This window comes from Thunnus maccoyii, chromosome 19 (assembly GCF_910596095.1).
Source record: "Thunnus maccoyii chromosome 19, fThuMac1.1, whole genome shotgun sequence".
NCBI lineage: Eukaryota > Metazoa > Chordata > Actinopteri > Scombriformes > Scombridae > Thunnus > Thunnus maccoyii.
In genome coordinates, this window is record NC_056551.1 from 763,183 (window position 1) to 782,072 (window position 18,890).

Below are 18,890 nucleotides of genomic sequence, written 5' to 3' on the forward strand. Positions count from 1 at the left end.
CTAAATCTAAGAGTATAACAAGGCAACAGCCGAGAGTGAAAAAACAAACTTTATTAATATTCACATTTAAAGTCATAACACCACTGAGGCCAAAGGGCAACTGGAGTTCACCATCTGTACAATCAATAACAAAGAATCCCCAGTGACAAACATCACAAGATCTCATATTCAGATTTAGTCATCTCACATGTATGCATGTATATGATATTCCCTTGAGAAAATATAGATTGCTAGACTGTGGGTTTAACTTTCAAGACTCCTGAAACTGTTACTGATTCTATAAAACTGCATTTGCTTATATTTTCAGCTCTAGCGGCTAGAAATCCTTTAACCCTGGCCCTTTGTGAGAGTCATTTGTAATGTTTTGACAGTAACTTGAAACGTTCACAGTAGTCTATCGCATTGGTCCTCCATCATGGTCCATAGCCCAAGAGTCTGCAGGTTTTTCATGCCACCAACACAAACACTGTAGCAGCTAACCTGTGGGCCATGAAGACTATGATCGAGAACTTCTGGTCTAAGAAATCTCAACAGGAACTTAAACCTGTAAACCTTGCAGTCTGCAGGACAGAACAGCCTTGAATTACCAGACAAACACAAGTAGGATATGGGTCGCTTTTGAGGCAAATAACGATATTTGAAAGTCGGTGGCTACCAATATTAAAAATGACAATATTTAATCAAATTGAAACGCCTTCTTTCCATTTATTAGTGCATAATGTATGCCAAATTACAATGCAATTTTCACATATATAATGGAAATTGCACAATTACTGCCAAAATCAAAGTTTAAATGAAAAATCCATTGGCCATTATTCAGTGGACTCCTGAGCACTACACTACCATAATCCCACTTAAATCAAATGTGAAACTTTTTATCTTCATTGCAGATAATGCACAACCTTAATTTATGCAATCTGGACTACTTATATTATGCATTTATATTATGTCCTGAGTTTTTTTAATTTAATTGCCACTGAAAAGATGAGAGATGAGCTAACAGGACACAATTAAAATTCAAATATAAGTCTAGTTATTATCATTATGCAGTGACATACTTTAGTGTACACTTAAAATTATGTGTCAATGCAATCATACATTTTGAAATATCAACTTGATTTAATGATCTTATTTTAATACTGGTAGCAACAGATTTCCGTACAACATAGTAACATGAATTTGACATGATATTTATATTGTGAAGACCAATTGTTCTTCCTTTCTCATGTCAGTATTCCATTATATTCTACAATCCTGCATAAAATCTTAAGTAATTTGGTAATAAAGCCAATAATACTATTAATACCCATCTTTTTTAAGCATCCAAAACATTTTGGTACTCAATTATAAGAATGGAGGAAATGACCAATGCCCAGATTATTACATCATAAAAACAATATAGAACATGATACATTTTAACGTTGATTTACTGGTCAAATTCACTGAGATATCACAGATGAATCTTTTACTTTTCATTTTCACTTCACATGTGCTTAAAATCCATAATGTTCTCAAAGCTTTTGATCTTTGCCTTTCAAAGACTAATGGTTTAACAGAGCAGACCTCTCCTTATGGTCTATGTGTCATCTCCTTCAGATTTAACCACAATTTTAGGTATTCAATTATTATTAAGTGAAAACTAAAGTTAGGATTGAGTCTTGGACAGACTGAAGACTGTGCTGTTAGGTTATCTAATCAGGCAAACAACTCCAGTGAAGCTTAATGAATATGTTCAATAGGAAATGGGCAACTCCCTAATGTAAATGAGTGTTCATGTAAAACTGACAAGCAAGGCAAGAAGGAAAAGGGCATGCTCAGTAACATCCCTGTCTGGACTGTCAGGTAAAATGTCTCTGAGGCCGTAGTTTGATGTCACAGGAGAGGCACATAGCTTTATCAGCCATGTCAGTAGTCAAAACATTTCATGATGGCGTCTTTGTCAAATTTGAAATTGAGAAAAGTCTTGGAAGACGGCAGGTGGTCACAGTCTCTGCTTTGGACTGTCTGGTTACCATTGGTAGGGCTGCATGGAGCCACATCTGTGAAAAGAAAAGCTCATTTAAAGGTTTCCTTTATGGAGAACATTCACTTGAACGGTAAGGTCTGACACTATGGTGAAAGGAAGACTTTTATTCCCCAGTAGGTTTGCTGTTGTCCCTACATTCAATTCTCGACCACCATGGGAGCTCCTCCATTTAGTCCCTTGCACACATGCAATACATTACAGAGTAGCCTTTGAGGATTGGTTGGTGATCCAGCCTTGGACCACAGACAGCCCCAGTGCCCCAGGTGTCTTTTAATAGAATAGTAAAAATAGTTTCAATACCTGTAATATTGCAATTGATATGCTTACATAGTGCATATTCTTAAACAAATTTGTGTTAATCAAATTAACCCAAACACACAGCATACCTGGCAGGGTAGTGTTCCAGAGTAGAAATCAGAATCGGTTTTATTAGCCAAGTATGCAAGCATACAAAGAATGTGTCTTGGCGTTACTGGTTGGTTTTATGGGTCCCTGGAGAAAATGGGTTTGGGGAACATCTGCGTGGGGGGGAGCTGAATAGGGGCCCACAGGTCTTTTTTAGCTTCAGAGCCCCCTAGTGGGTTAACCTGACTCTGCTGGTGGTCATACTATGTGCACAGAATCATTAACTGCAAACTAAGAAAAAAAATTCTTCGGAGGAGCATTCAGTCAAGATTCATTCAAGGGAATGACAAAGCTCAAATAAATGACATTGTGCATGTCCAATCTGATCATTAATGCATTATTTATACAGTATATGAGGATAAATTACAGGCCAGTGGAAGTATTTTGAGATATAATATGTGCTTCAGTAAGAAGAATGACAGAAAAGGGTAAAACATAGTCACTAATTTCTCAGTCTGTTTGGTGCAGCATGCAGAATATTCAATTTTCACAGTTTTTCTAACACCAGTTATTATTATGAGCTTTCATTAAGCATGAAAGACAATGATTACTGCACTACATTATGTAAACACTTCTTTCTACAGAATTCTAATTCTTTATTAGGTGACAGTTTATTTTTTGGGCCCCATACTTTTCCCATAATAACAGTCTTCAAAAGGAAAAGTGGTACTTTTAATTTATTGCTAGAGTTACATAGAAAATCTTTTAGTCAGTGAATAGCAGGTCAGGTGAAACTGAACTGTGCCCTCAACTTAGCAATTTCCACACAAATATTGTTTTTACCATACACCCAGTATTTCACTCTGTAAATGTTCAGGCAGGATTTCATATTTGAAAAGGAGCCAGAGTGTTTTTTCTATTAGAGTATCTTCTCCTACATAGTTCAAATGTGAACACAATAAAGTCACATTAGCAGATACAGTACACCAGTAACACCATTTTATTTCTATGGTGGTGTATATACACACCCTGATGAATGCTAGATAGCCAAAAACATTTGGTGAGGTGTACAGGAGAAGAGTTGTGCAACATGTTGTTGTAATGGACTTCCATTAAAGCTCACAATGGTCTGCATCTGCGGGTGTACAAGAACTGTACAAATCATACCTCTCTCAAAACTGTCTTGCAGTCTTCTGGGTTGAAGTTTTTTATCTTCTTTCTGTAGAAATGGTATAAGAGTGCAATGCTTGTGATTGAACAATCATTTTAGAGTAGTATCATGCCAAAGTCAGTCATATCAAATTCTACATGTGGTGGCATTTAACTGGTCTAAGATCAACTGGACCAATATCAGATCAGAAATTAAAAAATGCAAAACCATTATTTTATTTTCATATACATTCTGAAACAAAAACGATTTTCACTTACTAATATGGTTTTCACCTGCTGGTTGTTAACCCCATTGTCATTGGCGCCTTTCTTCGCACAAGGTGAGTCCTTGTTCTTCCCATTGCCTTTTAAATTTGGGTTCTAGAGAGCAAAGAACAGAAGTTATGAGGTAACTATGGTTGTAGCAAGTCTGTCTCAAGCCACTGACAGATTCTGTGTCCCATTTCACGAGCTGTATCACTAAAGCCGAGTGAACCTGCACTTAACCTAAAATGAGACATCATCACCAGCACCTGTCCTTTGTCTCAGAAAGATCAAAACAGGCAGTCCTCATCAACTCATAATGTTGGAACTTCTAAACTTTTGGTTTTTTTAAGTGTAGCGCACGCACATCCAAAAAACTTCTACAGGTGCTGGACCAAAACACAAACTGAAGTCATGAGACAGAAAAAAGAGCTCCAAGCTCCCAGCAAATTGAATTTAACAGAGAAATGTTTCAATCTAACAGAGTTTTTCATCATGCATTGTCAAATAGGCATAACAAAGCAGAACAAGCAATATATAGACACAAGCATATTCATCACTCAGGTGGTGGTAATCCGCATGATTGAGAGTCAATCTACTCTCAGACTGAACCAATCAGAGCAGAGTTGGATGACACTGTCTGATACTCCCATACAGGGGACAAGACACGCATCTATATAAATGGCAAAAATAGAAAAAACATTAACAAAAATATTCAAGACCATAATAAATATGGTCTTGTATATAGAAAATTGAATTTGCTGGGAGCCATCAAACCTTCTAAATTTACCACCACCATCATCACACCATATGAGTAATAAGGAACATAGGAAATGTTGCGTAGGGAAAATAGTGGACTAAATGATTTCATGTGCGCATACAAAAATAGGTTAACTAAGAAATAAAAAATGGATTGAGCTAGTAAAATACAAATCGAAGACTAAATTAAATAAAGTTTTAATTTATGTTATCATCAGCTGATTGGAGGTAAAGTAGCTAAATAAAAAGCTTATTTTTAATCATCTGATTAGAGCTGTGGTTCCAAAAGTGGATGCAGCAGCATCTTTAAAGGTGCTTTAAGGACAGGCCAAGGGGGCCACATGATTTCTGCATTTTTTACTGTATATTTTTAATAACATTTCATATAATAAAAAATGAGGCAACATTTACATTGACTCCATATATATTCTGTTCTCAAACTTGTCAAAACAGAAGAAATAAGTCCTGAATATTGAAATCACTGTATTAAAAGCCCTGTTAAATATGTTAAAGTGCAGGGAAAAGCAATCAGATGGGACAAATTTGCCAGTCAATGGTCTAGAGGTTAAGAGAAAAGTATAAATTGTTATATATATGTATAACATATATACAGCATATACAGTACTTGTTGATATGTATTCAGTGTTGTGATGTGGGCATATAAGGCATGTGTTCATGTGTGACAAACTGGTTTCAGCCACTCCTTTCACTACAGTCAGTCTATTTACTCTGAAATAATATGTCCATTGTTTATCAAATCTCTCTCCATCAGTTATCAATTTGTTCTCTAGACTCTAGAGTATAGATCATTAGCAGATGGTTTAGTCCGATGCCCACAGACAATCTATGGGGGGAAACTAACATTAACTATTCACACAATCCCTAGCTTCTGAGAGCATCTGATGTCAGACTTAAGTGCTGAAAACCTTAAGATGGTGAGTCAGCTGTAAAGGAGTGTTAGAGTGAACACAAATGTAAACTTAAGGCATTTAAACTACAGTCTTTTAAGGTACAGGACCAGCAATTCTGTGAGAACAAATGTGACACTACAGACGTTGTATGTTAGTTGCTGGGTGTAGGTATTCTGGATTGCAGTAGTCAAACAGCAGCATGAACATCCACACTCTGACTAAACAAAAGGGTGAACACTCATGAGGAAGCAGAAGGGCTTGGCTATACTGACAGATTTAATCAGCAGGTTTCAATATAGAGCCATGCTCACAGCAGTTATTAGGAATCAACAGACTTCATTGTGAAGTCTGTGTCTGAATGAGTGAATCAGACTGTCAGCTGTGGATTATTTTTTGAATGGTGTTGCTTGTCCATTGGTCCATTGGTTATACCAATGCTAATGCGATCCTTGCTTAGAAACTAGGATGACAATTAAAGTCATTGCTTTCTTCAGTCCAGTAAACATTAGTAACTATTAACTGTTGGTAACTATAAGATGCTTCTGTTACAATAATCTTTAACTGGCAGGGTAATTTTGTCTTCTCTAACCTGGTTCAGCTCATACTGGCTCAGGGCCTTCTGCTGTTTGTGTCTGGCCCAGTCGTCTCCTGGAAAAGCATCAGTACCCGTGAGGCGTCGGGATTTTGACCTACAAGATCGATGGGGAAAAAACAAAGTGGATATTTTATATTGTAAATGTGGATGGTCAACAGTCTTAAACTTCTAATAAATAATAAATGATGCTAAAAGATGATACAGTTTCGACACAGTCGCATTCAGGAAATATCACTTATATACCGCTCATCAGACACTATTTTTATGTTATTCTTATGAATAACAAAATAGAAAAAGTGGTTCTAATATGTGGTACTTGTCCAAATAATGATCCCAACAGATACTCAAAACTGTCATTCTTTTTTGTTGTTTACAAAACATATCTGAATGTTGAAAAGACAAGGAGACTACAGCAGGTGATGCAATTTTGCAAGAATTTAACAATTTGCAACAATTTGTAAAAACTAAACTTCAAAAAAGTTAGGTCAACAACAAGTTACCAGATACTGATTTTGCTATACAAAAAAAGAAAACAAACAGACAAAAATTACATTTGGTTGCTGAGAATGAGGTGAGAACATGGAAAGTTTCACTGTTTGGTTTGGAAATGAAAGCTGCATTAATAAATATTTTTAGGCCACTTTAAGGAAGCAGAACAAGCTGAAAACACAATATTGAGACATTACCAACTTATGTTAAGGTGGCATGTTAAGGTTAAGTTGTTGAGGTGAATGTGAATGTAAAAAGTTGCCTATTTATATATTCAGCAAACACAAAGCAACATTATCATTGATTTTGAGTTGTGTTTGTGTCCACCAATAATCAGTCTTTATTCGATTCAACAAACTGTACACTTTGGTGTAATTTGTGAACAAACTTTTATTTCAATTTAATGGTAAGTTCTCCTGAAGGCTGATAAGGTATATTTACCGAGCAATGTCTGAAGGTTTGCATGGAGTGTTGCCATTGTTTGCGAAATCTTCATCGCTATCTGTAGACTCGCCTTTCAGCCTGCTGATCCATTCTCGCAAAGGTCTGTTCAGGTGGAGCATAAAGTGTGCAATCAATACCAGTCAATTACAAAATCACATTTTTTACACATACATAAGTTCAACCACACTGAGGCATTATCATAACATCATGTCTGTATACAAATGAAACAGATGAGATACAGCATGTTAATTAGTGAGCTTCAGAGATGTTGGTAGGTGTATATTTTTGAATTTTGGAAAGAACTAGGTTAGCTATTATCCTCTGCTTCCAGTGTAGGGGATAGGCTAACCATGTACAGCTCCATACTTAAATATCCTTTTTTCTAATTGTCAACAAATCTCATGTGTAGAGCCGAACAACAATGAACTTATCTACTTATAAGCATTGTGTGTGCATACAAAGTCTGATATATGGTACTCTTCTGTGCCTTACATCTCTGTTGTTGTCCAAAAACTATTAAAAACACGTGAGTGAGTCACACTGTTGCACTAGCTTGATTAGAAACGGCTCCACAGACTAAGAACAACAATCCCATTTTCAGTCTTATCAGGAGAGCATTTCCATGTAAGGCTGATGCCACTGAAGACTGACAATGTGATCAGTCTTTGGAGCTGTTTCTAAACAAACAAACATGACAAAATGAAGGAACATGCCACTCAGTAGAAGTGTGGTTCATTAATGTGTCTTTAATAGTTTCTGGACAACAACAGAGTTCTGTGGCACAGAGGAATAAGATATATCAGGCTTTGGATACACAAACACAATACTTGTAAGTAGATCAGTTCATTGTTGGTCTGGATCCAAATGTGAGATCACAAACATTATTACCTGTCTTCTCATCTCACTCACAGCAAATGTATATATTGCTTTAACAGAAACATATTAATGGATAATTCAATAATGAATAATTGCAACCTTCTATACACACACCTTATGAATGGAATGGCCATGAAAAACCTGTTGGGGGCAAGTCCAAGTTTAGACTTTGGGGTCATGTCGTTCCTGTGACATGGCAGCTTCTCAATAGGGAACCACTCAATGTTCTACAAGGGAAGTAGAGCAAGATAATAAAACTCTTCTGTTAGCTGCAAAAAGCTTGAAATCAACCTGAGTAAAAAAAAAAAAGGGAAAGATAGATTCCTACCCTGATCTCTTTCCTTGTTTTTGGGTTGAACTTGGTATCCTTTGACACTCCTGGTATGATGTAGAGCCGCACCAGCTGGTCAGTGATTTTCTGCTCTATGTACATGTCTTTGCAGATGCGATTCTTGATGTCAAAGCCTGTCTCCTCCATTACCTGGAAAACACAACAGTTTTTTGAACTATGAACTAAAAAGATGGATTATTCACGGTTCTTAATGCTTTCAGTTGGTCAAAGTTGAACAGCAGAAAACATATGACTCACTTCACGAACTGCACAGTCATGAGGAGCTTCATCCTCATTCACTTTCCCCTTTGGAAAGCCCCAGCCTGACTTCGCCAGGTAACCCTGAACAAGCAACGCCTGAAGACAAAGGATGCACTGGTTAGCTGCAGCTGGTGGGATTTTTATAATGCAGCAGCACTAGTGAAATGTGTGTCATTGCATGCTTCATACTAAAAATGTTACTAGTTTGAAAGTAAAGAATAGTTCATAATCCTTAACTTTAAAAAAAGGACAAAGCTGGTGACATTATATATTTGCTATTGTCAGCAAATCCCAAACAAATTGTGTGTGTATCAAAGCCTGACATATCTTCTTCCTCTATACCATAGAGCTCTATTGTTGTCCAAAACTATTAAAAACACATCACTGAGCCACACTGTTGCACTGAGTGATGTGTTTGCTAATCCGCAGAGGAAAAAAGTCCCCAACAAATACATTTTTCTGTTTGAGTTAAGTCTACTAAACACTACATTGACTCAGCTGTTTTAGGAAATAACTGAGCATTTTTAAAAAACTATATATTTGTGATTGGTTTTAAAAGATGTATGTCTTCTGTGGGGAGACATTCAGTAGTCTTCACTGGGCTTGGAGCTAGAGGGTAGGGAAGGTATTGAAAGATGCACTAAAGCTAGAGTTATGGAGGAGCTGACATGCACACTAGAGTGACATGACGTGCAGACCTACACATCAAGCAAGTTGATTAGTTGATTTAATTCTAATCAGGAGGCAGAGTCAAACAATCTGTACATACTCGTATAAAAAGAGGCACATACTTCTAGCTTAACACGCTGTTGGTTCTACATGCAGTAACTGACCAAATTAGAAATAAAGGCTTGTCTTTAATAAGAGACTACATGAATTAGTCATGGGTCCTGTTCTTTTAATGTAGCTTTACTAACCCAGGCTAACATTGTCCTGCTAATTCACATCTACATGTGAGTTGTTTGAATGCTGTTTGAGGATTGATTTGTTAATCCTGGATAAAATGATCTTCAATAACAGTGCCCTCTTATTGTGAAATAGAGAGTTGAAACCATGATCAGCATTCATATTATTCACAGATTTATTTATATTGGCTGAGCACCAGTGGTGGAAAGTACATTTACTCAAGTACTGTACTTAAATACAATTCTGAGGTACTTGTACTTTACTTATTTCAATTTTATGCTACTTTATACTTCCACTCACTACATTTCAGAGGGACGCAATGGATAATATAACAAGCCTTTAAAATACAACACATTGTTAAAGATGAAACCAGTGTTTCCAACCTTTTTGGCTTTTGACGTCTTACAAAAAGCAGTGTGTAGTCGGGGTCACATTTCACATGTCTATGAGTTGTTAACAGCTCCACCAAATAGTATAATAATTTTCCTTCTAAACTTCTGACATGGTTTGATTTTAATAAATGTTCAAATGATTGAATATTGTACCAAAAATCAAAGATTAGAGAAAAAGTCCAAAAACTGAAAACAGATTTGTGTATCAGAACTTTGTTTTTTCTTCTTTCCTCTCCCATTAATCATGGCCTGACCCCTAAGTTGGGAACCACTGGACTAAACTAGCTAACTGTATATAAAGTAGTGTAAACTAGCTCCACCTCCAGCAGCTACAACATTAACATGCTGCTCTAACACTGATGCTTCAGCTCTGTGACCACTGAGTCTTAACTTCATCTACGGTCTTCTCATTAGTGCAGGTAGTCTTGCTTTTAATTTGACAAGTTTACATTATTCATTTTTAATTGCCATTGTGGCTGTAAGTGATGCGCTGTTGTGTGTAGCTTTGTATTTTTTATTTTGTATGGTGGGTTCTGTGTGTTTTTGCTTTGTACTGTTTGTTGTTGTGCTGTTGCATGTTTTGATTGTGGGGGACTGCGGATGTAAATTGGCTTTGAGCTAACTCCTGTGCAGTGCATCTTTAATGTTAAAAACTGTACACTGTCCCATTAAATGAATACAATCAATTATTAATAATCTAATGATGTCATATATAATAACATATCAGTCAGAGGGACCAAACCACTACTGCTGAGCACTGATCATATGATTGTAATTACATGATGTGTTGGGAAGCCTACCAGCATGCACCGGGGCAATAGATCCATGAAATAAGTTTCATTTTTGTTATTGGTGTTATTTTGTTCTATATTGTGCTCCTAAAAGTTTCCTCACTTACATCATTGTTTAACATTAATAAGTTTTAGTGTTCAAATGACAAATTTTAATGTTAAAATAAATGCCATATGCTCCTGCACTATTAGACTTTCAACATTCAGAATCTTTTAGTTGAGTTTATGTTTTCACTCAGAGTATTTCAACTACGTTTGTGCATCTTTGGTGGTCTCTTCATGGAATTTGTTGAAAATAACAAATATGGAATAACCCCAGCCTTAAAAGAAAAATCATGGTTTATTACAACCTAGGTCTTATTTTTGTAGTTTTGGCCATAATTTTTATCAGTTATAACACTGTACTCACAAAACTACTTGCTGAGATTTAGGAGGAAGATCTCAGCATTTATGAAATATGATCAAGTGTCTTGGTCCGACTGGCTTCTTTTTAGTGATGTCATTGTTGCCAGATCTCAACAATTACTATAACGTGGTGAGTACAATGTTATTACTGATAGAAGTTGTAATGAAAGAAATATCTTTTAGAAAACTTATGTCAGATATTGTGGCTTTGTATGAGTATGCAAAAAAAAAAAACCCTCACATTTTCTAGTGATTCATCTAGAATGATTGCTCCATAAGTAGGTACACCCATCTTGTACTCTTTCCACTGTTCTAGGACTTTCTGCACATCCTCTCCATGGGGCAACAGAAATGGACAGTGATGGAAGAGTTTGCAGCCGTCAAGTAAATAACATGAAGAACAGATTTGGCTCCAGGTGTTATAACAAAAGAATGTTGAGGTGGATGAAGATGCATTCAAAAGATTCAAAAACATTGTACAGTATGCTTTGGAATGTGTGCAGTATAGTACAGTGGATGGCCTAATGTAAAAAAATTAAGTTCATTTAACATCATCATTTACATGTAAGGATATCAGCTTTGGCGAAGTCTCTTATCCCACAGTGAGGAGCTCCTGGAGTGTTCTGCATGCAGAAGTCCAGGTAGAACCAATGGGCAAGCTCAATCTGGAAGCACACCCGGATAGCGTTGTCCCTCTCCTCACTGGGGATGTGCAGGATGAACCGGCTGGAGAATCACAGGAGAGAGGGGGGGGGGTCAGGGCCACATCTCTGTTCACACATGCAGACTCAAACACTGGACATGCAATAGGATAACATTCATTGTGAACTGCTGCCCAGAGACTCAAAGGTCTCCCAGCAGCACGACACGGGGACGTTATGAAAGATTAAATCCATGCCGATGTCCTCTGATATGTGGGAATGCCAACCAACGCTTGTTTTGATTTGCTCATGAAACACAGAGTTGCTTTTACTCAACTAAGTAAAAGAACTTCAAACAAAACGAAGGAAACATCACTGTGGTCAACAGCTTCACAAATCTCTCTATCATTTTAATGACACATGGTAACACATCACTTTATTATGCACCAATATAGTGGCATTATAGCGTAAGATAAGGGTTCACATGGAGCTGAATATTTAAATGACAAGCTCAATGATGAGCACTCAGGCTTGTGAGAAGTATGAGAGAGACTGTGGCTGTGGATGTGCACTTCAGATGTCCATGGGTACATCTCAACTCTCTTATTTTATCGCTCCTCGCCTGAACTGGAAGTTGTTCCTGGTGCGCCGTTTTTGACAGGCGTCCCAAGTCTCTTATTTCTGCTCCAAGGAATGAGGAGCGAGGACAGATCTCTGAGGAGCGAGGAGTGAGCAGCCTTCACAGAAGTCTTTTACTGGCCAACACGCCCCCTTATTGGATATCAGTTATTGATTGGACGCTGCACCTGATCAGACTGATCTGATACATCACTGCAGTTTTATACTGACGTGGAGACAGATTACAGATTAAATTTCAGTGTATCATTCCCAAGTTTTATGCTTTATTTGTTTTCTGATTCATCATCTGTCAGTCTGATCAACAAAAGAACCATAAACAACTTTTTTAATGTATTAGAAAGATTTTTCTTTTCATGATGTTATTTCCTCCATTATACTGTTTCTTGCTGACAGACAGACTCTTCCTGACTTTAATTTTATCCATAATAACAGATAAACACATTTATATTTAACATCATTTATCGTCATTTCCATTCAGTCAGATGTGAGGCTGAAAATTCCTGAGCGTCGGGTTTGATATGAGTTACATCATTTCCATTTTCCCTGAAAGATTTAGCCAAATACATATTTTCCAGTGTTCAGAGGACACCCTGATAATATTATGGGTTATTGAACAATGAATTCACTATCAGGATTATCAAAAAAAAACAGATGCAAATAATCAATAAATAGTATAAACGCATTCTGCGAGTAGAAATGGTTCCTGTCCCTCTGAGCAGGACACAGGACACAGTATAAATACAGAATGCAGGTTTTTATTTAGGTGTTTGTTAAACAGGTAACAGGCTGCATAGTGAACATGTGTGCAGACACAAACTCCATCAGAAGTTTATACAGCTGTTAAAGCCGACTGACAGCTGATCCAGCTGTGATCAGCTGTCGCCGTCATCAGAAACAGACGTCGCTTCACATGACGCTTCAGAGAACAGGACGTCTCATGTCTCTAAAAACAAATTTCCTCATTTCCTCTCTCCTGGCTTGGTTTCCATGCGTCTCTCCATGCATCCATGGTGCATGGGGGGACTAAGACGCAAGGAAAAGACGCGAGTGAGGGAAACGTGGATGCAATTTAACAGACTTGGGATGCACCCTATGAGTTGTTAACAGCTCCACCAAATAGTGATTTTTCCCTCTAAACTTCTGACATGGTTTCATTTCAATAAATGTTCAAATGATTGAATATTTTACCAAAAATCAAAGATCAGAGAAAAAGTCCAAACACTGAAAACAGATTTGTGTATCAGAACTTTGTTTTTTCTTCTTTCCTCTCCCATTAATCATCTCACGACCCCTCAGATTTATCTGCTGACCCTTTTGAGGGGCCCGACCCCTAGGTTGGGAACCACTGGACTAAACTAGCTAACTGTATAGACAGTAGTTTGAACTAGTTCCACCTCCAGCAGCTACAACAGTAACATGCTGCTCTAACACTGATGCTTCACTATTAATAATCTAATGATGTCATATATAATAATATATCAGTCAGAGGGACCAAACCACTACTTTTACTGCAATACTTTAACTGCGTTAAGCTCATAATACTTATATACTTTTACTTCAATAGGATTTTTCATGCAGGTCTTTTACTTTTAATGGAGTATTTTAACATTACTGTTTTGGTACTTTTACTTACGTAAAGGGTCTGAATAATTCTTACACCACCAGAGAAAATGAAAATGAATCAGTTGATTCAAGTTCAAGATGCAAAGATAATATTCCTCCAGACCCAACCCCAGTTTATTGTCTTCAAAAAACACTGAGAGGTCTGTGCTCCTGGCTTGTATCATCCTTAGAGGTAAGCCCAGTAAAGAGTAGTGTGTTCATTTAGATGAGTGATATGGGTTTAGCTGTAAACACATACAGAGAGTACAACAGAGTAATATATTTAGAAGATTATATAAGAAAACTACAGTACACTTGGACTTTCTCTGGTCTTACATTCTGGTCTCTGTGTTTCCTGTAGCACCTCCTCCATGGTTAGGATTAGGGCTTAGGTTAGGGTTAGGTGTAGCAGAGATGACTGGTTGGGGTCAGGTTAAGAATCCCAGAGGATGACTGGTTGGGGTTAGGGTAAATTTGGGAGCAGGTTAAGGTAAGGGGAAACAAAGTATCTACAGGGAAACAGACTTTGACACTACATGGAATCAGGGGTGTGTGAAATAGCTCCTCTCAAAGACTTTTAAGACTGTTATGATATGTGCAGTGGCATTGATGGGTTTATGTTTGATCATTCGAATTGTCATTTCAGCATCATAACAACAGTGTATATTCATATGATGTTGACGTTGTCGGTGTGGGCGGGGGCACTATAGAACACTGCTAACCCAGTTTGTGCCTCTCATGTACTGAGGCTGTACTATTGTAACGTTAAACCACTTGAGGCACCTTCACATTCTGTGGGTGAACAGTTCATGCTGTATTCAATTCGTTTAACATGGCAGCATCATGCAGCAACACGGTTCAACAGCAGCTGAGCGAAAAACAACTAAAAACGCGCCTTACGTCGAAGGAAGCACTAGTTTTCAACTTTTACCTTCCACAAGATATCACAGTTTGTAATGAAATGTGAAATGACAATCAAACCACGATGGCAAAGGTCGGTAGAGCGCCCAGTTACCTGCAGAGGTCGTCCAACACGCCGGAGGGGATCTCCACTCTTTTTGTTTCCATGTTGGCTGAAAACATCCTGACTCTCTCTCTCAGAGCTTGCAGGCACAACAGCCATAAGAGCAAAAAGCTACATCCGCAGTAATCCGCTCATGTTTTCGTTTCCAGCTCAGAGGAACCCCAGCTTTACATTAGCTACAGAAAAGTTGCTAACATCAACTAATTGCACTTCTCGTTCTTCCACTGTCTGTTGTTTAGTTTACAACCGGAAGTTACTCATCCAATCAAAGACTTAGGATGAGTGCGCGACTTTACTAGACGAGCGACTATTGGTTTATCTTTATGTCTGTCAAATGACCGACGGGGACAATATAGCAAGTTTGTTTGAGATGTCTGTGCCACAGTAACATAACGCTTCTCGTTCTGTAAGTCAATATAAAACCACTTCTCTTAAATCTGACATTGAATCAACATGGCAGTTGTTTTCAACTGCTGGTCCAAAGCATTTTTGTTGCTTCAGTAAGGTAAATAACTTCTCTGAATACATAAGGTATATTTCCAATATACATGACAATTTATGAGTTTATAAAACTAATTCGTCTGTTTGGGAGATATAATATCCATAAATCATCAACGACAATGTCTCCAATTTTAGACTTTTCCGCATTTTCCTCATGAGAAGAACTTTTATTTGTAAACTATCTCTGTGACAGCAAAGACAACAACAACAAAACAACAACAACAACAACAACAAAAACTGCCTCTCTTCTGGAAGACACCGTAAAGAACCTTTTGACACCTATTTGTATTATTGTATTATTGTAGACGTATTATTGATGTATAAGTTTGTAGCTGCCACGTGATTATTGTGTATACAGACTTTTTGTTTACTGATATTACCTATAGGGGAGAACGGGGTAAGTCGAGCCAGTGGGTAAAATGAGCCACTCTCTGTATCATATGTAACCATAAACAAAAGTAATCATGTGACCACAAATTAAGGAAGTATAGTTCACATTACTCAATCCATCTTTGACTCAAGCACATGGAGAGAGTGGTAAGCAAAACAGAGCCAAAAAATGATTTTTGTCATGCCAAGTGAATTCATCATGTTACTAAAGTTATCAGTCTTGTATCTTAATTAAAAAAGATAAGTTTTGGACATTATTACATGTTAATTTAACTCATTGTGAGCTACAAAACAAGGTCATAAACTTAGCATAATTGTGGATCTGAGCCACTGTGTCAAACATTTTTGTCAAAATGGAGGTTGTGGGGTAAAACGTGCCAGTGATGTTGGGGCAAGTTGAGTCAATGGCTCTATTTATCCCCAAAAGTTTAAATAGGCTACATATGTACAGAGTAACCTGTGTATTTAAAGTATTATTTTCTGATATTCTAGAGACTAGAGACATTGTTCATGTTAATGTTTCATTACTGTTACAAGTGTTACAATGTTGATGAATAAATATCTAATTGTTGACTAGTGTTAAGTTTAAGCCACACACAAACATAATGTACATACAGACAAGTAACATATTAAAGAAAAAAACAACATAAAGTGTCTTAGTAAGGTGTTGGTCCACCAGAACAGCTTCAATACACCTTGGTATTGATTCTACAACTCTCTGGAACTCTTCTAGAGGGATGAACACCATTCTTCAAAAAGATATTCCCTCATTTGGTGTTTTGATGATGGTGGTAGAGAGCGCTGTCTAACACATCAGTCCAAAATCTCCCATTGGTGTTCAATTGGGTTGAGATCTGGTGACTGTGAAGGCCAGACCATATGATTCACATCATTTTCATACTCATCAAACCATTGAGTGACCCTTCGTGTCCTGTGAATTGGGGCATTGTCATCCTAGAGGAGACCACTCCCATCAGGATAGAAATGTTTCATCATAGGATGAAGGTGATCACTGAGAACAAATTTGTATTGATTTGCAGTGACCCTTCCCTCTTAAGGGACAAGTGGACCCAAACCATGCCAGAAAAATGCCCCCCACAGCATAACAGCCACCAGATCCCCTCACTGTAGGGGTCAGGCATTCAGACCTGGACCAGTTTTTCCTTTAATTTGTCACCCAGCTGTATACACAAAAGCACATGTACACATACATTCTTTCTGTAGCTAACAAACAAAGATCAGTTTAATCTTTACTGAAAGTGTTAAGGTAACACGTTGTATAACAGGACACAAACATACGGTTTTACTTAAAAGTAGTAAACAGTTTTTGCCTTTGTTAAATTGATGGCATTAATAAAGTTCAAAATTATCTCAAAATTGTTTGATTTTGTTTCATTTTTATACCAGTATTTAACAGTGGCACAATTTATACCTAGAGCACTTAATTTACCTCATCTCCATAATTTACCTCATCTCCATGCTCATTTTACCCCTACCTTGGGGCAAATTGTGCCATAGGACTAACTTTTTTTGATGGGTCATTGTTCTAAAACCATAATAATTAAATAATATGTTTTAATTTCCATGGGTACACAACAACCTGAGGTATATATAGTAACTATTATTTGAAACAAAAACACTTATTTTGCAGTAAAATCGTCTAATGCAAAAAGTTGCTCATGTTACCCCGTTCTCCCCTACTGCATTGGGAGTGAGGGTCTCTGCTGGCTTGGATGGTATCTCATTTATACGTTGCTTTGGACTAAAGCCAAATGAATAAATGTAAATGTAAACTATGAGACAATGTGCTGACATCACTGTAATTACCCCAGTGGAGTAATCTATCTCGTGGAAACATTGAGTATTGATTTTTAGAATGTATGAGATATGTATGCATTTGAGAATATGATTGAAATGACAGCAAATTGTAATTATTCTAGAATAATGATTATAAATTGGCACAAGTCGGTCCATTTTTAATAACAGTACCCACATGATACAAGCTGACCATCATGACAAATGTATTACGAAATAATTATCAATCAACAACAACAGGCCACAAACACTGCTAAACCACTCTAGACAGGTTTAAATGTTTTAAAATGTTAATTGTTTGCATGTGAGATGGTGTATGGGTTTTTAGTTGAAGAATTTAAAGCAGTTTAAGTGTCAGTTGGAGTTGAAGCACTGAAAGGATTTGAAGTGTCAGTTGTAAGTGTAAGCATTCAAAGAAGCTGAGATGTCATGTGAAGCGTATTAGTTGCAATTATCAAGTTTAAGCCTGCAGTTCAATTCTCTGTTTTTAGGCAGTTGAGCATGAGTATGAGCTGAAAGGAACCTTGTGCTCTGAAGAATAAACTTCCATGCCAAATGAGTACCGCTAGTACTGATCCTGGTAGTGATCTACCTTTCATAGACTCTTCTGATCTTTGAGATCTCAGACAGTCTGACAGTAACAGCATTCTCATTACCTGAAAGAGCTATTTCTCCAGCTAATCAATCATCATCACAGCAGTAATGTACAATTCAGCAATGTAATGTAATGTAATGTAATGTAATGTAATGCGTATTTATAAGTGCCTCTAAATTCAAGCCTATACAGGTCTTATATTTACTGCTGCTGCTGGTGTCTGTAGTTCTCTTTAGGATCTCTGACTACAAAATATTTACAACCAGATATTAAATATTGTGATTTTATTTATATGCATTTTCTGTTCCTTTTTGCTGAACATGGTATAAAAAGTGTTTACATTCCTACATTGTGGGTGATGTGATCTGGATTTAAACACCATCTACGGTAATGGATGCTAAAAGTATATCCATTATGATAGAGTACAGAGCCAACACTAATAATCATGTGCTGCTGTCCTAATACTTGTAATGACCATGAAACATAGCCTATATGTTAGGAATATTTACTGAGTAGTGAAAACAAACAAACAAAGCCTAAACACACCATAAATTATCAAAGGGACTTTACTAAACCACCTAAACATACTTTGTCATCAGCATTCCTCTCCCTAAAAGATGTCAGAGCAGTAGATACCTGTCATTCAGCTGCTGGTTACACACTGCAGGATGTTTAAATAAATAGCAGTTTATGCCAGCAGTTGTATTTTGCAATGTCATCAAAGCAAGGAAGGGTGTGG

At 37.2% G+C, this 18,890-nt stretch overlaps 1 protein-coding gene across 1 annotated transcript; it reads right to left on the reverse strand.

Annotated features, from left to right (window-relative positions):
- Positions 1 to 31: 31 nt before the first annotated feature.
- Positions 32 to 15,102, reverse strand: dcp2 (decapping mRNA 2). Its single transcript, XM_042395995.1, has 11 exons — positions 14,842 to 15,102; positions 11,519 to 11,670; positions 11,186 to 11,313; positions 8,448 to 8,546; positions 8,187 to 8,339; positions 7,973 to 8,085; positions 6,980 to 7,084; positions 6,044 to 6,143; positions 3,800 to 3,901; positions 3,539 to 3,590; positions 32 to 2,039 (listed from the first exon to the last, which is right to left on the reverse strand). Exons 1-11 carry the CDS (start codon positions 14,907 to 14,909, stop codon positions 1,906 to 1,908), a joined length of 1,206 nt encoding a protein of 401 aa, XP_042251929.1. The 5' UTR covers positions 14,910 to 15,102; the 3' UTR covers positions 32 to 1,905.
- Between the last annotated feature and the right edge of the window lie 3,788 nt (positions 15,103 to 18,890).

What these genes read in the sequence shown, in the direction of transcription:
- dcp2 (XM_042395995.1), bottom strand. Translation starts at nt 14,909, where the DNA reads ATGTTTTCAGCCAACATGGAAACAAAAAGAGTGGAGATCCCCTCCGGC. An exon ending in GTGTTGGACGACCTCTGCAG is followed by an intron (nt 11,671 to 14,841) that starts GTAACTGGGCGC and finishes GTGATTCTCCAG; the next exon opens with CCGGTTCATCCTGCACATCC. An exon ending in GCCAGTATGAGCTGAACCAG is followed by an intron (nt 3,902 to 6,043) that starts GTTAGAGAAGAC and finishes TTTGCTCTCTAG; the next exon opens with AACCCAAATTTAAAAGGCAA.